The sequence below is a fragment of the Sparus aurata genome, chromosome 7, assembly GCF_900880675.1.
Source record: "Sparus aurata chromosome 7, fSpaAur1.1, whole genome shotgun sequence".
NCBI classification, from domain to species: Eukaryota; Metazoa; Chordata; class Actinopteri; order Spariformes; family Sparidae; genus Sparus; species Sparus aurata.
The window spans coordinates 21,262,846-21,284,820 of record NC_044193.1 but is presented as its reverse complement, the minus strand read 5'-3'; the positions used below and the strand labels follow the sequence as shown (position 1 = coordinate 21,284,820).

General features: G+C 40.2%; 1 protein-coding gene across 6 annotated transcripts in view; it reads right to left on the bottom strand.

The window, feature by feature from the left end:
• Window positions 1-21,975, bottom strand: part of LOC115584643 (kazrin-like) — a 179,192-nt gene that overhangs the window by 118,116 nt on the left and 39,101 nt on the right. For all 6 annotated transcript variants that reach the window (XR_003984580.1, XR_003984581.1, XM_030422197.1 and 3 more), the window contains exon 3: window positions 1,971-2,157. Coding sequence is in view for 4 of the 6 variants with exons in the window: in XM_030422197.1 (XP_030278057.1) it covers window positions 1,971-2,157 (187 nt within the window). In the remaining 2 variants the exon portion in view is untranslated. The remainder of the gene's footprint in view (window positions 1-1,970; window positions 2,158-21,975) is intronic.

The following is a 21,975-nucleotide window of genomic DNA, read 5'->3' as shown; positions in this document are numbered from 1 at the left end:
GCAGTAGAAATGCAATTAAGGTAAGCTAGCCTGCTAGCAAGGTTAGTGCTGCTGATAGTGAAGTGCCAGGTAGCACCTCCAACACAGCTTCCCTCAGGACTCCCACACTGCCGGCTGCGCAATGAACCAGCAACCCCTAGCACACACATCTCTTCCCAACACAGCCAGTGGTGATAAATTACCTAATCCCCCTATCCCCAGCCGTTTCTATTATACACCCTAGGCTTGTAAAGAACAGCTAGGAGGAGAGAAAGGGGGTTGAGCAAAGACAGCGAGAGGTGGGTGTGAAGCTGGAAAAAAGACTTATTGACAGAGACACAATGAGGTGGGAAGATATGCAGGCCAAACAAAAGTAGAAATCAAACCATGTATCTTCAGTATCAAAAGGACATGCGTGTCATTTTTTGATGTTGAAAAAAGGAGCACTCAGAAGCACTTAGCACCGCATTTCTAGACAATTATGTCTGACAAAATCCATCTCAAGAGAGATCTGCAGATAGCTGCCGGTTTCTGAACATGTATCATTTCAGACGAGCTGCGAACATTTTAAGAATGGACGAGTGAAAAAAGTACTTTTCTGATGTTAATGTGGCATTTATGTGAGCTTTATCAAACCTCTCTACAGATGATTCTGCAGTGATTCCAACACTGAACATGCACATCTCGGGCATAATTTCAGCTGAGCAGAGAAGCAGCTACGAGGGACAATGACATCAGTGCTCAATCCCTCCCGGAGGAATGCTTGTCGTCACTCACGCTGGCACACACACTGCTATGGAAACAGCAGGAGTGTGAGTGTGCATCGGGGTTAAAGGGATACCGCAAGGCACATACACACACACACACACACACACACACACACACACACACACACACACACAGAAAGAAATAACTGAAAAACAAAGCGACAGTGGCAGTCCATTGAAAAACAATGCTGACACATGACCAAACTGTTCCTGACCAGCTGTGTAAGGCAGCATGCGTTCACATTTTCCTCTTTACAAAAACACTCTAGGGGTCAACTGAGGACTTAATAACTCTCTGTCACTGTATAGGGAAAGTTAGCCGGCACTTTTTCCTTGTGAACATAAGAGAAGAAATGCAGCAGACCTTTCAGCGAGCTTGATCTTGGAAGTGTATGACAGATGTATGGGTTTGGAGCAGAGTGCTCCCAGTGTATCCTATCAGATGGGCTCACTGTATCAGCTGACTGCTATGGAAACAGGAGGAGTGTGAGGGTACGTGTGTGCCAAAAGTTGAAAGGACATGACAGTCCATGGGCACGCATGCTAATGCAGCCACCCATGCTTATGCATGTACACAAGCGCAAAAAACACACATCTGTTACCTATCTATGTGTCAAACTGACTGTAAGAAAAGTTGGAAAAGGGGCAAACGGAGCAGCTGCGCACACACACACACAGCGGACACAGGGGACAGCATTCTACAGACTGGGCAGCCATTCAAACAGCTCTCGGTAACAGTAACCCACAGCAACCCTAAAACCACCCCCCTTTCCCTTCCTCCTCAAGAGACACAGATCCATTGCCCAGTTAAGGGAGAACTGAAGGAACTGGCAAACAGAGAGTGCCCGACAGTGAAAGGAGGTTGTAACTTTACCCACTCTGCCCTTACTAAAGTGCAGCACTACCCTCTCTTAAAGGTTCAGGAGGTTAATTATTCAACATGAGAGGGGATTTGTGGGAGAACTGAGAGTGGACACAAGCCAGCAGAAACCCCTCACCTCTTTTGTTTAACTCATCTACTCACTGACTTTAAAATATGCACTTATTCCCACGGACAGGGAGGTTTTTTTCTACTCACTCTTGGACATCATCCACACACATGTGCATAAAAATACACTGAAAGATTAGACACAGCTGGATCAGAGTACACTCATCCTTCTACAAATGTTCACAGCTTTCCAGCACACAGTTAGTCTCGCTCCACTCTCCGATCGGTTCACCTACCGTTGTGGTTGTGCTGCAGGGTCTCCAGCATGCTGGCAGACTCGGATGCCCCCAGCTCGGCCAGTCTGCGGCTAGTGGCGCTCAGCTCCGAGCGCAGGTTGGTCACCTCCTGGCTGGCGGACTGAATGGCCCCATCGATGCGCTGGGCCAACTGCTTGTTGTCATCCATCATTTTCAGGATTTTTGCCTGAGGAGGAGAGGGGAATCCAGACAAGGTGTCATGCTGACAAGTTGACCATTTCCTGTGAAGGAAGGTGTCCCCGAGTAAATCCCTCCTCTTTCCCTTTTCTGTCTGTTCTCGCTCCTTTTTTTGTGAGAAAGCCAAGTAAAATCCTCAAAGCAGTTTGTCCTTCCCCTTAAAGAGTGGCATCCGGCTCATGGGAAATGTGTATCTGCTTTGGAGATGGTGTATGTATGGTGTGTGTGTGTGTGTGAGTGTGTGTGTGTGTGTGTGTGTTTGTGTATGTGTGTGCGTGCGCGCGTGTATGTGTGTGCATGCACGTGTGTGTGTATGTCAATGTGCGAGCATGCCTGTGTGTGTGTCCAAGAGTTCCGTAACAGCACAAGTGTGTGTGTGTGTGTGTGTGTGTTAGAGAGCCAGCACTGCCCCTGTGAAATGTGCTCCCTGCAGCTGACTGTTGAAAGGACACAGAGCATTGAGAGATGACAAGCACCTTTTTAAATGGACTGTACCATTTGCAGAGAAAGTGAAGGGGGAGCACCGAGCTAGACCATATGAGCACATGTTAATCAGAGGTCCTCGGCACAGCTGTCTTGTGGAGATACTGCTGTAAGGTTCTGGGATTTTGTGTTTGACAGAACTGAAGCGCAAGAAATGTCACTGAGCCTGTGAGATCGGACTTCATTGAAACTCCGAGGCTTTTCCTCTTTCTCTCTCTGTGTATACTGCATGCACCGCCCTCCGTGGACTCGTGGACAAAGGGAAGGAAATCATTAGTTTGACAAAGAAGCAGTTGTGGAGAGAAAACAATAATAGTTATGAAAACAAAGCTTTCATCACACTAGCACAGTGAGGTATTCCCTCTGCAAACAAATACATTTTTGTAGCTTGACTGTTACTTTTGAGAAAAGTTAAACAGAACAGGCCGGCTTACTTTTCTGGCTAAAGCAAAGGAATGTGTATATTTGCTCATGCATTCAAGTGTGCAGGGGAGGCTAGCTGTGATGGATCTCCATTCAAACTGAATATTTTGAGGTCTATGAACCACAACAATGTAGACTTGACCAGCTCATAAATGGATCAACAGAAACTTGTTTGGCACTAAAAAAAGCAATTAGAGGTCCAGTATGTGGAATTTAGAATGATTTACTGGCAGGTATTAAATAACATTTAATAGTTTTGTTTCACTGGTGTACAATCCCTTGAAAATATGAATTGTGTATTGTGCATTTGTTACCTTATAATGAGCCTTTTATATCTACAGAGGTAGCAGGTCCTCAGAGTCCACCATGTTGCACGATATTAGTTATTATCCTATAATGTGATGTTTGCAGTCATTACGATTTCTTGCAATATCAAATATCAAACAACTGCTTTTCAGGCTTTTATTTTGAAAGAAAATGCATGCTGGCAGTGGAGGTAATGTGTGCTGATCAGACCGAGCTGAGAAACGTAAGTACAGGTTTATTGGCCTGATGTAGCAGCATGAAAGCAGCATTTTAACATACAGACATGGAGGACTTTGTTTCACCAGCTCACCAATGAGGCTACATAATATAGTCTACCACGGTATTTGGGCGGGACAATAACATATAAGACTTTGGATCATACATCCATCATTGCTGATTCTCAGCAAATGTGCTGGACAACTCCTAGACTAATCAATTAACTGGAAAAATTATCGAGAGATAATGAAATATAAATAGTTGTAAGACGCAGCCGAGAACATACACGCCACATCTCAAAAAGACCTGCATCTTTCACTCTATCTCATTTCAAACCCTTCTATTAAAGTTCTGTTGTGCATTCCTTCTCTTCTCCTTTTGTTAGACTTCTGTTTACAGAAGTGGCCAATCACAGACAGTAAATGAAACATGGATGCTTTTTCCTTCCCTTTGTAGGCTAACAGAAGGGTATTTTTTTCAAGTTGTTTAGCAGTCAGGTTGTGAACACTTTTGCTTTTCTTGTATCTGAAACATTGGCAGGACAATGGCATTACTGCCAAATGTCAAATATGCCTGAGAAATCATATAAGAGACAGATGGCTACTTGATGCTCATTGGATGAAAAAGCCTTGCAATTGATCCAAAGTGGCTCAATACTGACACTGCAGAGCTAACACATATTAACGTGGTCGTCAATAGGAATCAGATCAAACACGATTACCATAGAGAACTAAACAGATTTTTTTTCCCCCTGGTGACTCCACATGGATCCTTATTTTGATTCAGTTTGACATACTGTCACATTGTTTCCACACACCGATCAGAATTTAACTATATTACAATATGAGTGAGAATCTGATGACTGCTGTCAGACAGTTTGCTCATCATAGCAGAGACAACAATGTCAATCCATTCTGCTCCACACCCACACAGTGCTGACTACAGAGAGGCTGAGTAAGAGACATAATATGTAACATATCCACATTAAAATGTCTAAGAATGTTAGAGCTTTGCTGTGTTTGGCTGTGTAGTTATACATCTCAATTCCCAAATGTTTCCAACACTGTTCAAACTCACAGAAATGATTAATTCTATTCAGAGTAATGGTGCATTTCATTTGGTTGCCTGTCAATATAATTTCTGGGGAAACATCAGATGAAAGTGAGAAGGGAAGCCGTGAATGTGGCTTACCATCATGAAAACATTTGAACGTCAGATAGATTTTAATCGCAATGGCGGCTCTTTTACAGTGAAGACAGCAACTCCCATGATCCCACACTGATTCATGATGTTATCAAGTTACATCTGCTGTGTTTGATGTCACTGTTTTGTATTGAGAGAGTTTGAAACTTGCATTAAAGAATAACTAGAGAGGTTTGTTTTCCTTACACTGACTTTAAATGTTGCTTATTTAGTCATGAATATTTTATTGCACAGAGAAATGTCTATTGCTGCATTAATCATTTATATTCACAATGTTAAAATGGAACAACATGTAATGTGAAAATTGTCTCTTATAGTATCAAACCAACAGAGAACTATCATTACTGCGGTTCCCCTCAGCCCTACGAGTGTTTAGCCTCTATAAGCCAATTGTTTTGTTTTTACGGCACCAAACTTTTTCTCACTGTCTCTCATTGTTCAGTCTCACAGCTTTGTTGCCAACAGCAGCCAACAGCTGTTTTCAGTGAAAAAGCTTTGGTAGACCAACTAAACACTCCCAGTCCAGCACCAAACAGCAGACAGAAAAGTCGGTAAATATAGCTGGTGAACATTCTCAGGAGTTGGTGGAGGCCAAAAACAGAGCTAAAAGGAGAGTAAATATTTGATTTTCATTAGCCAGGTTGCCAAAAACACAGATCCTAAGCCATTATACTGTTGCTCTGTGACTGCTGGGTGAGTAAATAAACTGGACAAATAATAAAAAAATAAAGTGTTTATAGCTTTTCTCTGGTACCTCAGGCAATGACATGACATAAAACCAAGTATTCCGATCTCAACAAGAAGAGTTCAAAGAGCTAAAATTCTTCCCCTCCACAAACCACAACACCAGCTTCAAATCGTTATTCGTAGATAGTAGAGATTAAGTATCTGGTTAAAGGGCGCTTATGAACCCAAGAGTAGAAAGTTCTAGTTGACAAACAGTGTAAATGCTAAATACATAATACTGCTACATCGCTGACTGCTAGCAGAACAAGTTTAAAACGTTTCTGAGAAAAAAATGTCTGTTCACATGCTCGTAGTATCTAATCTCATGGCCAAAAAAAGAAGTTTTGACAGCATAGACTCTAATTATTGGTTGTTAAAGAAATTAGTACTTGTAATTATCTACAATCATTTTCTTTGGGCCCCAGGGTAGGGAGGAAAACTGCCCCAGTTCCCACCCAACACCCAAACTCAATCCTGCATTTCTCAGCTATAATCTGACATTCGGCTGTCAAAGCATGCCCACTCACTTGGCAAGAGGCCTACAGCTGTGATGTTATTGTTTCTCAAGGTTATGTGAACTTCCACCCTGGCCCATCATACATGAGGTAAGCAAGGATTCGCCACCACGTTGCACAAGCCGGGGCAGAGAGGAACTGCTGTGTACTACAGAAAATGTTATCCTAGCCTCAGGCACTCCAAGTTTGTGTGTGGGCCAAATATTGAGGTCTCAAATGAAACCTGACTGACCGTCCGCTACAGTATGCAAGCAAGGGGATGGGGAACAACACACACACACACATACACAGACACACTCCACCCGTTCATCCATCTGCCCAGACACAAGTCACCCCTCCCGCTCAGTAAATGAACATCATGTTGTTATTTATAGACGACCCTGCTGCCGCATATGATACATTAGTCACAGGGGAGAGCAGGCACAGACACACAGAAACTGTGCACACATTCACACACACACACACATTCACTAGGGGGCTAATAATCCCAAAGTCATTTGATGTTCATTAATGAAATTCATTTCTTGTCAGGTGTCATAAAAGTCTATTGGGCCCTTGTGGGTAATTAAGATGCTGTGGTGCCTAAGTTTGTAAGAGGATTTGTTTTTTATCTATTTATATGTCTTATATCCTACATTTACACCGCTTGTCCTCCCTCTGGAGTGTGTATCCTGTCAGAAAACCGGCATATACTGTATGCTGGTACACACTTTTGCCTAGGGACTAGGTGTTAAGTATGAGGTGGCTGCTGTGCAGGCGGCTAAAGTGACATTAAATGGAAAGAGGAGTAAAAATATCCTTAATAAAGGCCTGAAACTCAATGTGACCATGCTTCCTCTGTCAAAAAGTATACATTAGCATGAATTAACTTGAAAAATTATAACATTTTTCTTTTTTTACTTTACCCTGCATTTACCCTGAAACATGTTGTTGGCCTTTTTTGTCATGATTAGTTTTACTCAGAAAACCATACAGAACTACAGTTCAACAGTCAGAGTTGTAAAAAGTACCCAAAAGTAATTTATCAGTAATTCATCAATCCGATATTAATCATAAGTTTCATAAGTATCAAAAAACATGTCTGACAAATAATGCATTAATTATCAAGAGCACAATTTAATGATACCTATATTGTATGTATGTATATGTATATATTTATGTATAAATTGTAAATGTGGGTCAACCAATTTTCAGACTGACAGATTATCAGATCATATATTCAGCATTTTTCTGATTATGATGATTAACCTTTTTTAACAATAAAAGTAAACTGAAATCAGGAAATCTCTCACTCACTCTGGAATCTTCCTCCCACACACTCAACATCTAAGAGTGGTTACCTCTTTATTGTGAGTCCAAACACATAAGCACGAGCTGTAAACTTGATTCATGTCTCTGTGTACATCACATAAATGAACCGTTGCTCAAGTCTCTCTCCTGGGGTTTTGAATGTGTCTGCTGGTCAGTGGAGTGAATCAGGACCCAGTGGCTGACTGAGGATCAGTAATTAGTGGGTGTGCTGGAGGTTTGGATTAGCATATGAAAAGAGACGTGCGGGGGGAGTGGGGTCATTCTTCATTGTGCTACTGCCGAGTATCTGTCCACACAGCAGGCCTTTTGCAGCCAAGTCACTGAATTCAACCTAAGTCATTCCAAAAAGTTGCAGAACTGAGGTCTGTGTACAGTAGTTTTTAAGCCTCACTGGTTACATTTTTAACTCAGTGGGGCGGAAATTTGTTACTAAGCAATAGCAGTCAAGATTGAGAAGTACTCACTGGAATACAACAATAGAAACCGAATGCAGCTGTGGTTTGTAGTCTATACATCATTCAACTTTTGTCAGTGTTTGCTTTGCTAATGTTTTTTTAAGACAGGTTAATTTTCGTGTTCTCATTTAAAAGTGAGTACAAAAACCACCAAGCTCTGAAAATACGGAACAATTGCAGCTAATTCTCATTGTGTGACATTGTGTGAAACAATCATAAATAGGACAACTATTGAGGACGCATATTTTTTTGCAGTAGCCGACAAAAGCAAAATTCATAATTCGTCACACTTTCAACCCGTTTTCTTGATCGATTTCTGAAGGTGTAAATAACTTATAACATTAACATGCAGAAAGCGTACACATGAAAGCCGACATGATAAAAATGGTTTTATAGAGAAAAGGTTGTTTACTAAAGCTTTAGGCCTTCACACACCAAGTTTGTTGTTTATTGGCGCATGGTTAGAAATAAATATAACTTCATGTTCGATTTTCTGTGTTTTTCATATCCTTTCCTGATGTGATGGTTGGGTAGTGTGTGTGTCTCCTACCTTTAACATAGAATTGAAGTGAAATGTACCAAAGTGTAATTTGGGCATAGGATTTTTTCGGTAGCGTCTGATAAAACTGCAAAAGGATTCAGACAGACAGCCATGAATGTTGATAAGTTATTTCATTTTTTTTCACGAAGATGCGCTTCATTAATTAATCACCGTGTGTGTCTTGTAGAAGGCCAAGAATACTGTGGGTGTTCAATCATAATCTTTGCTAGTCTGAAAGTAAAGTATACACATATTGTGCATTATTCATGTGGGAAGAAACAGTTGGTACAAGTCAAAAGTTATACTCATCAAAATTGGGAACCTTTTATCTATAAAAAGGAAAATATATTATATTTTTTGTACTTCCTGCACTCAGCAGTCAGGGTTCTGCCTTGAAGTCAGGGTTGCTGCTGTGCAGATAGTTTAAATACAATTTGAAGACACCACAATCTGTATTTAGTGATTCAGACCATACCTCTGCAATGCAGAACTTATGGGCTGCACCAAAATCACCTGCTCATTGATAGCATCTGGAAAGGCCAGCCAATGAGGTGGAAAAGATGCTGTAATGCAGGGCCGTGCTGATGTGAATTCTTGGGTTGCTTGATTTTCTATTTTTTCGAGCAAAAGGAAATGGTTTAATGCCCCTGGAGGAGTAAGGAAATGGGGTTTTTGTAGCCGAACGATATCTTGATCTCTTATCGAAATCATCTTATCTTATGGGAGAATGGAGCTCAGCAAAAAAGTCTTTCTCTGCAGAGTCGAGCACACAGTACACCCACATAACAAACACACACGGTGGTGAAATGAGGGGAGTCATTGGGGGAAAAAAACAGAGAAAGAAGAGACGTAGGAGAGAGATGTTCCCCAGTAAGATCATAACATTTACCACGTCTGTGTCATTTATGACCACCATCGGCGCAGACACTCTTACATCTTGTGGGCAGAGGCTGCAGACAGCATCCAAAGAAAGAAACCAAACATCCCCTCAGGCTCCTTCGACAGATAGAAAGCTTACACCAGGGCAGCAGATCCTACGTGACAGGAGCAGAAAGATCAGAAACTATTGTGCTCGTCCTCCCATGAGTCACTACTATAACCTAAACAACCGAGTATTTTGCAGAGAATGTTCTCCAAAGTTTATATTTTTCAGGATCACATCCCGATTGAAACATTTCTATTTGCTCATGCTGGGTTGTGACTTCATGATTCTGCATGGTTTGCTTTTGACAAAATGGCAACAGTGTATATGAAAGTTCTACATAATGAAGCAGCTCAGGTTTGTGACATGAGAAGAACAATACAGCTCCTGCAGACCTACTCCCGTGCATTACTGTAACTTGGCAACTTCCCACAGGTCCTGCTCTATCTAGCTGCTTGCCAATGTGATCAATGAAGCTCAATCTGACATCGCTGTGTTGATGATGTTCCTTGAACCTTATAATTAATATTGCTCCTGGACAATCACTGCAACTGACTAAACAGGTTTTTTAATGTCATAGCTTTGTGCCTCAGGAAAAAGACCACAAAAATATGTACATGGATGAAGTTATCTTTTTTAACATGTGGCTTAGTCAACTTTTCCTGAGTTGAAATGATGGTCCCTGAGGATAGGTCCCTAATAATAATAATAACAATACTAATACATTTTATTTATAGACCTAAGATATCCAGCCAGATATCCAGATGAGACAGTAATAACATGGTAAAAGATAAAAGTGGAAATAAAAATGCTTTGTGCCAAGGTTTCTCAAAAACAAGAAGAGTTATAAGCTCATTCCACTCGAGTGGGTCAACCCAAGACAAAGAGCAGACACAAGTCTTGTGAAAACACAGAATTATGTTCACTGTACTAATCTGTTTATTCTCAGCGTCTTACTTCACTGTTTAAACTATCTCAAGATGGATAATACTGAACAGCTGAAGGATTGTAGAGAGACAGCTCTGTGCAGCGGGAAGCAACTTTCTATCTACCCTGAGGGATTACACAGACAGTTGTGTAACTCAAAGGTCACCAGTTTCACACCAAATGTTCATCCAAACCAGCTGAATCTCCAAAGTGCTAGTGATGGAGACTTACTTCAGTTCCTTATCTCTGAAGATACTCAAACTTAGGAACTAGCTCGTCAACTCTGTGGGGCATTAGCAGCATTTAGCAGCTAAGACCCAGATATTTTTCTCACGAGCTTGAGAAAAACACACAGCTGAAAGAAAGTTAATATTGGGCATGTCTAAATGAAAGCCAATGTGGCTCTGTGTCTGCTTGATGTTTAAATACGTTTATACATTTTAGCATACATGTTCATCGCAACAATTCTGTGAAATGTATATGTTGTGTTTTCAGCTCATGCTGCTGCCCCCAAGTGGTGAAACACATTTTAGGTTTTATTCATATTTTACATCATCATTCAGTCATGTGACCAGCCAGCTTACCCCTTTTATTCGTGAGATACTGTCTCTAAATACTGAATCATCAAACTGATTATGCAGAAACTGGTTAGCTAAAAACGACTACAATGCCTACAGCAGCTTTAATTGTTGCCAATGAAGACAAGGAATATGGTATGGGTTTATAAACACAGAACACATTTTTCTGTTGATTAAAAATTACATAAAGTCAAAGTGCTGGCTCCAAGTGAACGGATATCGGTGCATCTGCTGTCCTTGCCACAGCCAGCACTGCATGTACCGCCGGTTAAGAAATACAATACACAGATGCAGCCGGGTAAACACAGTTTGCTGACACACACGGATAAGTTTCCCACTCTGTCTGACAAGGGCTGAGGAAGTGTGTTATTGGAATATCCTCATCCCAACTCTCCCAGTTTCTCTAATCTCTTGTTCTATTCAGGCTGAGCTCTTGCTCACCTCCTCCCGCTTTCATGTGGCTAATGTGAGCGGGAGGCAGATCCAGACAGCGATGGCAAACAAAAAAAATTTGGGCACACCATACCACCAAATGGACCCCGGCTCCTTGGTAAGGGCTCAGGGCTAATCTCAGACACAAACAGGTTTACAAGCTCCAATGGGAATTAAGATACATGCCTCTTTGAAATGAGACAGGTTGGGAGCAGAGATCTCCTACAGGTTTACAGGCAAAAGAGAAAACTTTCTTTACGTCAGTTTGAATGTTATTGTGTGATACCATCGATCGCCTTTCACTAAAGGCGTGTTTGTGTTAGAGGTGATGGAAGTTTATTTTGTGCCCATGCAGACATTTTAACCTTCCAACACAAAGCCCACAATTTAAAAACCTTTAAACTGAAAACACAAAGTAAATACTTTTCTAAAGTTCTACGTCGAAATACATTTTAAAACTGGTGTCCATCCTGGGCTGCTCTTCGCTCCCCCATTGGGACAGATTTTGGTCTATTCCAAGTACACGTTGCAGAGTCAAACATCAGTCACACAACAATTATTCTATAAACCTAAAGTTAATTGCCAACTATTTTGTATGTTAGCAGTTAACGTTTCTGCAAACAACAGAGAAGTCCAAGATTGACATTTGTAGCAAACGTGACATATAACGTTCACATTAAATGATTCCTAGCTGACTTTCACATCAGAAGATGGAGGGGTGTGGCGTTAATTAAAGCCAACAAGCCCGCCAAAAGGCTGACTGCGGTTTGAGTAACACCAGTGGATATTTTTAAGGACACCTGGGGATATTTCCACCTATTTTTTGACAGGAGGTCGAAAACATTTTCATCTGTATTGCTGGTGGACAAAACAGGTATTTTAAGCCAAACAAAGATGTTTTTCCGAACGATGTCAAAGTTTTCTTTTGGAACCTAAAGCCAACCAAAGCATAAGCACATTGTTATGAAGAAATTTGACCTTAACAGATGTAAAGTTGCGACATAAAGAAATGTAAGTTATAATTATGTGTGATTTTAAAGAAACATACTTAGCTAACAATTATTCTGGTGATCTGGTTGTGTTAATCAATTGATTGTTTAATTTTTCGAAGCGAAAATCAAACATTTGCTGGTTCCAGCTTCTTCAATGGAAGGATTTGGGTTTTCGACTGTTTCTTGAAAAAGAAGCAATTCGAAGACGTCACTTTGGGTTCAGGAAATTGCGATTAGCCTTTGGGACAGTTTTTTAAGATTTCATAGACGTTTTTAAGTTTAGTCTGGGAAAGCAGGCTACAGGTATTATTCTAATGTGTCAGACGCATATTTAGTCAACATTTAAGTAAATATAAATATTAGATCGGACTCAGTATTAAAGGATCAGGACTGGGGCCAATCAACACTAGATCGTGACATCCCTACTCAGTACGCACAAGGATAAGTCAAACATTTTCCATTTAAATATTCTTTCAAACTTATCCATTTGGTGATCAGAGGACTGTATTTTCTTTGAACTCAATATTCAAAGTCTTGAAATATGTGATCAGAATAAAAACTCATTAGCATGTTGACTTTGTGCTTTTACCACCTCGGTACATTCACTCAAAGACGACTGTAGTTTAAGAGTATACAGTAGCTGAGACATTGGTGAAGCGTAGCTCTATTAAAAAAGACTCCTTTCACATCGACACACAGATGTTTGCAAAACAACAAGAACAAAAAAGCCTTTTCAAACACCAAATGCTGGCAACGACTGCACAAAGATTCTGAATGCAGTTCACGACTGCTGTTAAAATGAGTCCTAAACAATGTCATTGGCTGGTGGCTTGAAGAGCACACAGATGGTCCATTTTTCCTGCTGAAAGGGAGTGTGTGGTTGCATGTCTGATGCTGTTAGTGTTCTGTGCGCCCTGCGTAGGTGTGTGCTGTTTCAGTTAGAGGAGTTAATTGCATGTGTGTTTGCATATGCATGTGTGTCCATCTTTGTCTGTGTGTGTGCGCGCGCGCGAGAGAGTGTGCGTGTGCATGTGTGTGTGTGTGTGTGTGTGTGAGAGAGAGAGGGGGAGTGAGAGAGAGAATAATGGTGTGTTTCAGGTTGAGGGGCAGCTCCTGTCTCTTCTGCTCAGTATTCAGCAGTCGTCGTCTCTGTGACGAGGATTGAGAGAAGCTCTGTTTAGGTGCTGTAGGGGGGCTGACGCTGGCTGGCTTGATGCATCCTTTCAAAACCACTTTCTTTCAAAGGCTCAGCACATGGATGACAAGCTCCTCTACACTTCAACAACAAAGGTGGTGGGAAAAAAATATATATTCTTTTATTGGGAACAATATAAGAATTTGAGATTTTTCTACAGAAAAACTTCTTTTTCAGACACAGTTTGGAGCCAACCAAATACACAACAGTACCTTTCAAATCTGAACAGATTAAAGATTAAAATGAAGAATTTAATTCATCCTAGATGTTTTTTGTTGTTTATCTATGTTCTTAACCGTTGAAACTTTTCATTTCCAAAAAGAGGCTTTATAGATATTTTTTCTTTTTTATTCTAAAGTGACAGTGCCCCCTTCATTCATTATCTTTCTCCTTTCGGTGCAATTGACAATACTGCTACAACAATCAGTGTATTGTCTGTATGGGCTAGGAGTAGTAATCAATCACTGCATTTCCAGCAGGCTAACAGGCTTTTACTCGGCTGGTGAGCTGATGATGTTATCCACAGCTTCATATCATTTATGATTTCAGCATCACACTTGTTACTATTACTGCATTACATCGTGAATTGAATCCTGACACAGTGTATTATACAAGTTCTGAGGTCAAAGGACTGCCCCCTGCTGTGAGTTTCTACAGTCCGGTCATTTGCTAAACCACATCCTTTCTATAAAGCAGAAAGAGCACAGCAGTGCACATGCAGGAGCTGCTGATGATTCAGTGGGTTTTAAAGAAACATGAACTGAAAGAAAATCTAAGAAAAATCAGTGTTGTGTTGGATAGCTAACTAGCTTCTGCTTTCTGAGAGGCATACAAAGTAAACACAAGGAAGTTCCTCCCAAATGTTGAATGTTGTAAAGCAAGAGAAGGCCTTAGTAACTAAATTTTGATAGCTAATACTCTTTGGACTTGGCTGTATTAAAACTGTACTAATGTCTGTAGATTAAACACTATGACATGGTCAGCATGTGAAATGCCCAATCTGAGGCTTCGACAGTTTCTTCAAAAAAATGTTTCATCCTTTTAAAGTTTTCCTCAAATTGATGTGTTATCATTACAGTTAATACTTTCAAAAAATAAAGAGAATTCAAATCTAATTTGACTTACTATACCATACTACTTACCATACTAGTGTTAGGACCAAAACCAAACTCATTAGAGGTTAATATAGATACTACTGTCAATGTGTCTCTATTTTGGCATACTGGCACTTTATCTCAACCAGAAAATGTTTCTTCCTTTTAGCTTGTCTTTCTCTTTCTTATTAATTTTTCTCAATATCTAAACACCAGGGGAAGCAATCCTTGGTGTTGAGCCATAACTGCAAACCTAATGAATATGAATCGGATGCAGGAACCAGTCAGAACCATCACTTAAGAATGTTTGACTGCTGCACTACGCAAAGACACATGCAAATTAAATCAGAAATGAAAACACCAAAAGTACGTTGGGTTAACAATTTATTTTCCCATAATATTCATTTCTCGATTCAGCTCAGTGCCAATGGGTTGCTCAAGTGAAAAGTACCAAACTTAATTTTGAAAATGAATGCAATTCATGCCAATACCTAATGATGTTTACACTTGATTCATTTGCAGCAGAATTAAGTAGGCCCTCATTGTCATTATGATTGCTGAGAAGAAACAGGAATCAGTAACAGGAATGGGGAGAGAAAACCTCTAACACACCTAAGGGAATCAAATTTTCCATCACTCCTGGCGTTTTTGCACGGTACCTGTCTAATATGCAGATCTTTGCAAATGAACTCATTACCTCCTGTATTAAATTAGCGTAGAGTGCTTGCCAACAGCTTAAGTGCTGATTATGGGAACAATAGGATGTGGGCATCTATTGGCGCTCTGTGATTACAGCCTGAGCTGAGCAGGGAGAGAAACACCGAAATCAGCACCTGTATTGTATGAGGTGAAGTGTTTATGTGATGTTGTGTGTGAGAGGCGTCCCTGAAGTCACAGATCTTTGAGGTTACTGTTTCTGTCTGCCTTGTAGTGATCATAAGTTAAAAACAGCATTGATGAGAGTGTCAAACAGACTTGGTTGGGTCATGCATTGAAAGAATCATTCTTCTAAACTGGAAAGAACATAAGCTAGTTTGTTTTTCAAGAAAAGCATCATAATAACAGTATGTAGAACCGCCAAACATAGACAGCTGGTTCTTTTTAAAAAAAAACCTTTCACAGAACAGAGGTGGAACATTAATGAATTCCTCCTCTGTGTGCTAAATATAAGAAAATCAGACGACATCATGACAATTCATGGACAAAAGAAGACGATTAATCAGTCACAGCCCAAAGAAGTGAAGGGCTTTGCTGTACAAACTAACATGTGCTTTAACTGATGAAAATGAATTGGTTGTTTGTTAGCTAATCCCTCTTTTCAAGTTGTGTGGTGTTGTACGTTTGTAATGTATTCTATTATTTGTGTTAAACTAAGGAAAATAAAATAAAACCCTTGTACAATATCTGGGCTGTGGACTGTGAAGATTACATTACACAAGGGCAGTCTATTTTGGATAGATTTTTTAATAAATTATGTCACACTGCGAATCAGGAAAGGTTTGTTGTTTCCTGTTTTACCAAAAGGTTTGGGAGATTCATATAGTTGGAGTGTTAAACACACAGTATGTTAATGTAATCAGTAACAACACAACTAATGGTAAGTAGCGTGGAACCATGGGAGTTGGTTGTCTCCAACCATTGCTGATGAAAATCTATTTGATGTTCCCGAGGCAGAAATGCCTATCCATGTTATGTTAAGTCATATTCGCGGACTATATTCCTCACTCGCTGATTCTCTCCCGGAAGTTACAGCGACAGGCAATCAGATGAAACGTACCGCAACCTTGAGTAAATAATAGATCTCTCTCTGGGTTTGAACATTGTTGGAAACATTTGGAGTAGTCTAAGTGCAAAACTCAACAACATATACAACAAAGGTCTAGTGTCTGGGCATGTTAATGCGGAAATGTTACATTTTATATCTTAACGCCAAGTCTTCTTATCCATTGCCACATACAATCCTGTGCACATGTATTCTTTCGCTACTTTCACTGGGTGTTTTTTTGGGTCTCAACGAGATAAAACTTTATTTATTAATCTTATCATACAAGAGAAGCACCTTGTTTGAAGGCAGTGTTGCATTATGACAAAGCACTAACTCACGCGCTCACAGAAAGTGACATATAGCGCTGTCATGGATATTGGGTCACGCAATCAATCAAAAGTTTGGAGCGTTTCTCTTTTGTACGAACAAAACACAGCAATAACTTTCCCACCAGGTGTGAAAATGCTGAAGCAAGCTTTGGAAAATGGTGACAAAAAGATTAATGTCCACGTTTATTTGTCTCTTGCCAGGTCTGCCTGTAAATGTTATCTGCATATGCTAAATGCTACATATCCTAATTAATAAGGTAGGTCCTCCTCACTATCCAGAGCTAGATAAAAGGTCAACTCTGCTCGCCCGCGAGCTAAGAGAGCAGCGAAAAACCCAACATCCCCCAGTACTCTACAGCTGGGTTTGGAAAGCAAATGAAGGAAATGGCTGCATTAATCAAGTGGCAAGAGATGAGCCCGAAAGTATAATAATGAAAAAAAAAAAAAAATCTCGAAGAGACTAATCCGAGTTTTGCCAATAGGGAGATGAAGCCCCAGCGTTTGAGGATGCCTTGCAGCTGTTACCAGTCTGGTCCAGAGTTCTGCATGGTTGGGATTAGTTTGCTAGCTGTGTATCAAAATATGATTTTCTAACTCAGTAAGCACAGTCAGGCCCCCTGTGAAGTCAATTATAATGGAAAAAAGTGGGGTTTTAAAGAAGTGAATTAAGCAGAGGCGCAAGGTGAGTAAATATTAACGTGTCAGTCATTCAGCTGAGCGTGTGGGTGTCTGCATGTGGCTCTCCATCAATGTCAAAAGAGCCAAAAGTGTGAAAAGCACAGGGGACCTTGGTGACATCTGAAAACTGCAGCATCTGAGGATCATGTCATTTAAGCTAATCTGACGTGATGTTTTATTGATTTCTTTGTTCTTGGCCCCTCATCCATAGGACTACCGCGTCTGACTTAAGGACACTTGAGGCCAGAGGTCTGTCCAGTTGAAGGCACTCTCCCCACTGACTAAACCACCCTCCGGCCCAAATTCACCACCACTGAAAAGAATTTTTATAAAAACGAGTGAATGTTCTGATAAATATTCTTTACAGAATAATCTGCCTTGAATCAAGTTTATGACAGTCCAGCCATCACAAATGCGGATTAGTCTGGAACCCCAAAGTTCATTTTTGATTTCCGAGGGGCGTTATTGACAGGCTCAGACCAAAATGCTTGTGGACATTATCAGAAAGACCTACAATCAATGAGAGCAACAAAACAGTGGGATAGCACTGCGCTTCAGAAACAGATAAGGTGAAATCAGTGAACATTTACTTACCAAAGCCTCGTTCATAGAACAGAACCCTACAACTCATGCTCAAACCATAATCTGTCTATGAAGTCTGTGTTATCAAAGATAGATAAGCAGTTGTGACTGGACCAAAACCAACCAGGACGTGGGGAAATCTCTTATATTGGAACAGGAAGTAGACATCTCTGCCAAAGCAAATGAAACTAGAGATTGATATATTTCAATTATGTATACAAAATATCTAAGTAAGAAAAAATGCAAAGCATAATTAAATTTACCAAACAAGCGTTTTATTTCATAATCTGTCCCTATACAAATTAGAGGTCATCATTTTGTTTTACCAGCTCACACATCCTCTATTACACACCTACTCTGGTACAAGAGGTTGTTATTGTACATCATTCCCATAATTCTACTCAATTTATATCAGTAGGACAAGATGCACAGGTGGACCTCAAAGGCACACGAGTGATCAATCAGGATGAGAGGTCTGGAGGAAGAATTACCATGATTTATGGCCTAACCTCACTGTTATTTACTACATGTGTCAAAGGCAGCCACATAGAGGGGAACTCGTGGGAGAATCCCGACGAGAGAAGAGGAAATCAAAGATAGCTTAAGTGTAATTATCTGAGAGAGAAGAGAGACAGAGGAAGAAGAAGAGAGAGAGGAAAGGCAGCAGTTCTGGAATACTATCCTTGTTATCTTGTGTCCACAGACAGGTAGTACATGGTAGAGAAACACTGCAAAACACATATTTAAAAATATTCTCATCGTAAATTTGAAACGAAATAAACTCAAATACAGACAAAGCAATGATGTGCATGACGCATTTCTCCTTTTTCACTTTTCTAAAAGAACTGCTCGGGAAATGTGCTCTGCAGGGCTCAGTCAAGTGAATGATCAATATTCAGCAACGCTCTTCTGTGATGAGTCATTCACGTAGCAATACAGACCGGATCAATGGTCTGCTGCTGAAAGATTCCAGCTATTCATATTCTAAACTTAACGCACTCCCAAAGCAAACATGATGCATATTTCATGACGGTGACACATTCTGACATCAGTGTGGCGTCTGACTGTGTCCCTCTCTGTCTTTTCCATCAAAATTTGGAATATTTGTTGAGATAACTTCCAGTGCTGAGTCAGAATCTCATAGTTCAAGGTGAACGATAAGGAAAATAATAAATAATGTTCATGTCAAGTGAGTGACTGTCAGTAAGTACACTCTCATATCTATTTTGGCAGTTTCGATTATGATATATTTTCATTTACGTTGTCAATCTAACAGGTTTCTACCTTTGTTATGTTCTGCTCTCTCAGAGGTCACACACTGGCAGTAAACTGTCCTTGCATGGTTTTGCATTCTTTTATTTTGAATAGCTCAACCATATGCAGAAAAATGCCTAAAGTAATGCCTTTTAAATTCAATTATTTAACTATCTCAACACAACAGCTTCAAAAGTCTTTTTAATGAATTTGACAGAGATTTGTAATAGGGAGAGTGGTGTCTCTTTCTCGACCACTCCGCCCCCCTATCGCTTGTTTTCTGCACTATGTAACTTTGATGAGCGGGTAGCATCAAAGTGCATAACATTTCACAGCACTACATCACACACAACACCAGCATTCACTGAGTTTGGTGAAGCTGGATCATATTTTATGCAAAAAATGAAAGCAACCCCTTACTGCTGCATAGTGGAGCTACAAGTTGCTGTATCTCTGCTAGCCTAGGGGACTCTGATTGGAGCACTTCCAGAGAGAGTCGGTGTTTACACCACTATCACAGCAGCCTTGAACTGCCGGAGGGAGGAGGTTTTAAAGGCGCAATGCTAAGTTATACGACTTGACGTTTGGCTGTTTTGGCAAAACTACCAACTCACTAGATTTTGTTAATAATCCGAGTCAGCCTATTTGACAGCGGTTAAGCCCGTGGTGTGCTGTAGCCAGGTGTTGTTGGCTCCGGTACAGATTATGTTAGCTTAGCATTATTGTTCTGAGTTGTGTGCAGTTCCTGTTAAATCTTTGGCTGCTCCATGGCAAAAAATGCTTGACCATGGAGGTCTTGGAAGTCACTTCTAGACATTGGTTTTCTAGACATAATATTGTAATGACGTGCTGAGTTGTTTTGTTTTGTTTGTAGTTAATGCGATACATTACATTATATCTAAAACATTTTTTTTACAGAAACCTGGAATTTGTATGACAGTGGGGTGCGCCAAATTAAACAAAATACAAATTACTTCATAATGTTAATTTAAAGCTTTAGACCTAACAATCCAGAAAAAGGCTCATCCTTTCTGTACCACGTAACACAACGCTGTGTGTGACACATCAAAGAGAAGCAGGTTCTCCCATTATAACACTGCTGTTTACATACTGTGAACAAGTGACCTTTTCAAACAGAGCTGCAGCACTGCAAACACAGGGAGGAAGTCAGATGTAGAAAACTCTGACCTTTTTTTAATTTGGCAGGAACTCAGTCTGATAGTGAAGTTATCAGACCTTTCCATCAACATTAATATGAATCGACATCAATCAAAAATGACTCAGCTTTCTCTCTCTGTCTCCTGGTTGTAGCTAAGGAATCGACCCAAGCAGAGCTTCAAATAGATCATGCTAATTCTACCTGAGCTCGGGTCATTTCCATTTCCTCCGTATAATTAAAGCACAAAACATATTAAACTCATCTTGCAGTATTTATTGGAAAATGTCAATCATTTTTTCTCCACAATTCACCAGCTTATGATTTGCATATGACTAATTTCTCATATAGTGTCTGGAATTGAAATGTAAATTAGTGCAGGCCATTAATATCCATAAGCAAACCACAGGGGACCTCTAGCTCACCCTTATTTGATAATGAATGGCGTTGTCTTCACAGAGAGGTCACACTGCAGCTAAATTGCCGAGGACAGATTCTGCAGCGCTGTGCAACATTACCCAGTTCCCTCCAGGTGAGCACTCTCACTGTGGGTTTGTCAGGCTTAAAAAATGCACTCAATCGAGGGAGAGACATAAATTAGCATACTGTAAGCAAAGATAAACAGTCATTTTATTTATTTCCAAATCCATATGGTGTCGGACATAGAGGCTTTGCAGCTGCATTGCAGATGTGCCAACAAGAGAATATCCACAGAAAAATGACAGCATTAGTTCAAGCATTAGTTCTTTCAAATTGCATATTAACATTCAGTGTTAAAACAGGACAAGCCTATTTAGTTTGGTTGTCAGTGCCTGCCAAAATTATCCATATGAAGTTAACATGGGTGATGGCAGCGTTAAACAGGAAGCTGTGTGGTTTTCTGCACAGTGACACACATTTACGTTCAGTCTCCAACCAATATACAACACTGTAGTTTCCGCTTTAATCCCAGAAACCTACACTACCATGGATGCATGCCGTTTCTTTATCTTTTGGTACTACCACAGAGTCAAATCCCAGATCAAAGTGAGTGTTGCTACACTGTAATCCTTACATCACTTATCTTCCCAGATGGCTTACTTAAAGACCTCGAGTTAAATAAATGTAATTTCCTTCAGCAGTAGAGAAAATATATGTTCTGTCAGAGGCATTCATATCAGTGAGCTCCATGTGTCCTTCTGTTGTTTTTCTGAGCTTTAATTCTACAGACACAATGTGAAGGCAGTAGCATGACAGTCGCATCCCACCGTACTGTTCTCAAACCAAAGAGGCTTTGAAGATACACAAAGAGGAGTACAGCAGAGTGTATTCATTCAACAGGACTATGTGTGCTTATACAGTAAAAACTCACATGCAGACTGTACAGTGATTATAATACTACTTAAAGCTGCTGAATATTTGAAAAAATGTGTAAAGTAAGTGTTGAATAGCTCCTTATTCCAGCATTTATCTCTGTTTTTATAGTGTTTCCCACAAACATAGTTCACTTGGGCAGTTGACCCTGAGTTATTGATGGCCGCCCACGTATATATCGAGCAACCCATTTTTGCATTTTATAATTGCACTTTTTAAACCATCTCAGAGAATCCATTAATCAGTATTGACTAGTAGTGTAGAGCGGTGATGTAGAGAGGAGGGAGGGGATTGCTAACTGCAAACTTAACAGGACGTTGAAGTGAGGACAACAACGGAGTATCTTTAGTATATGATAAACATATAAAATA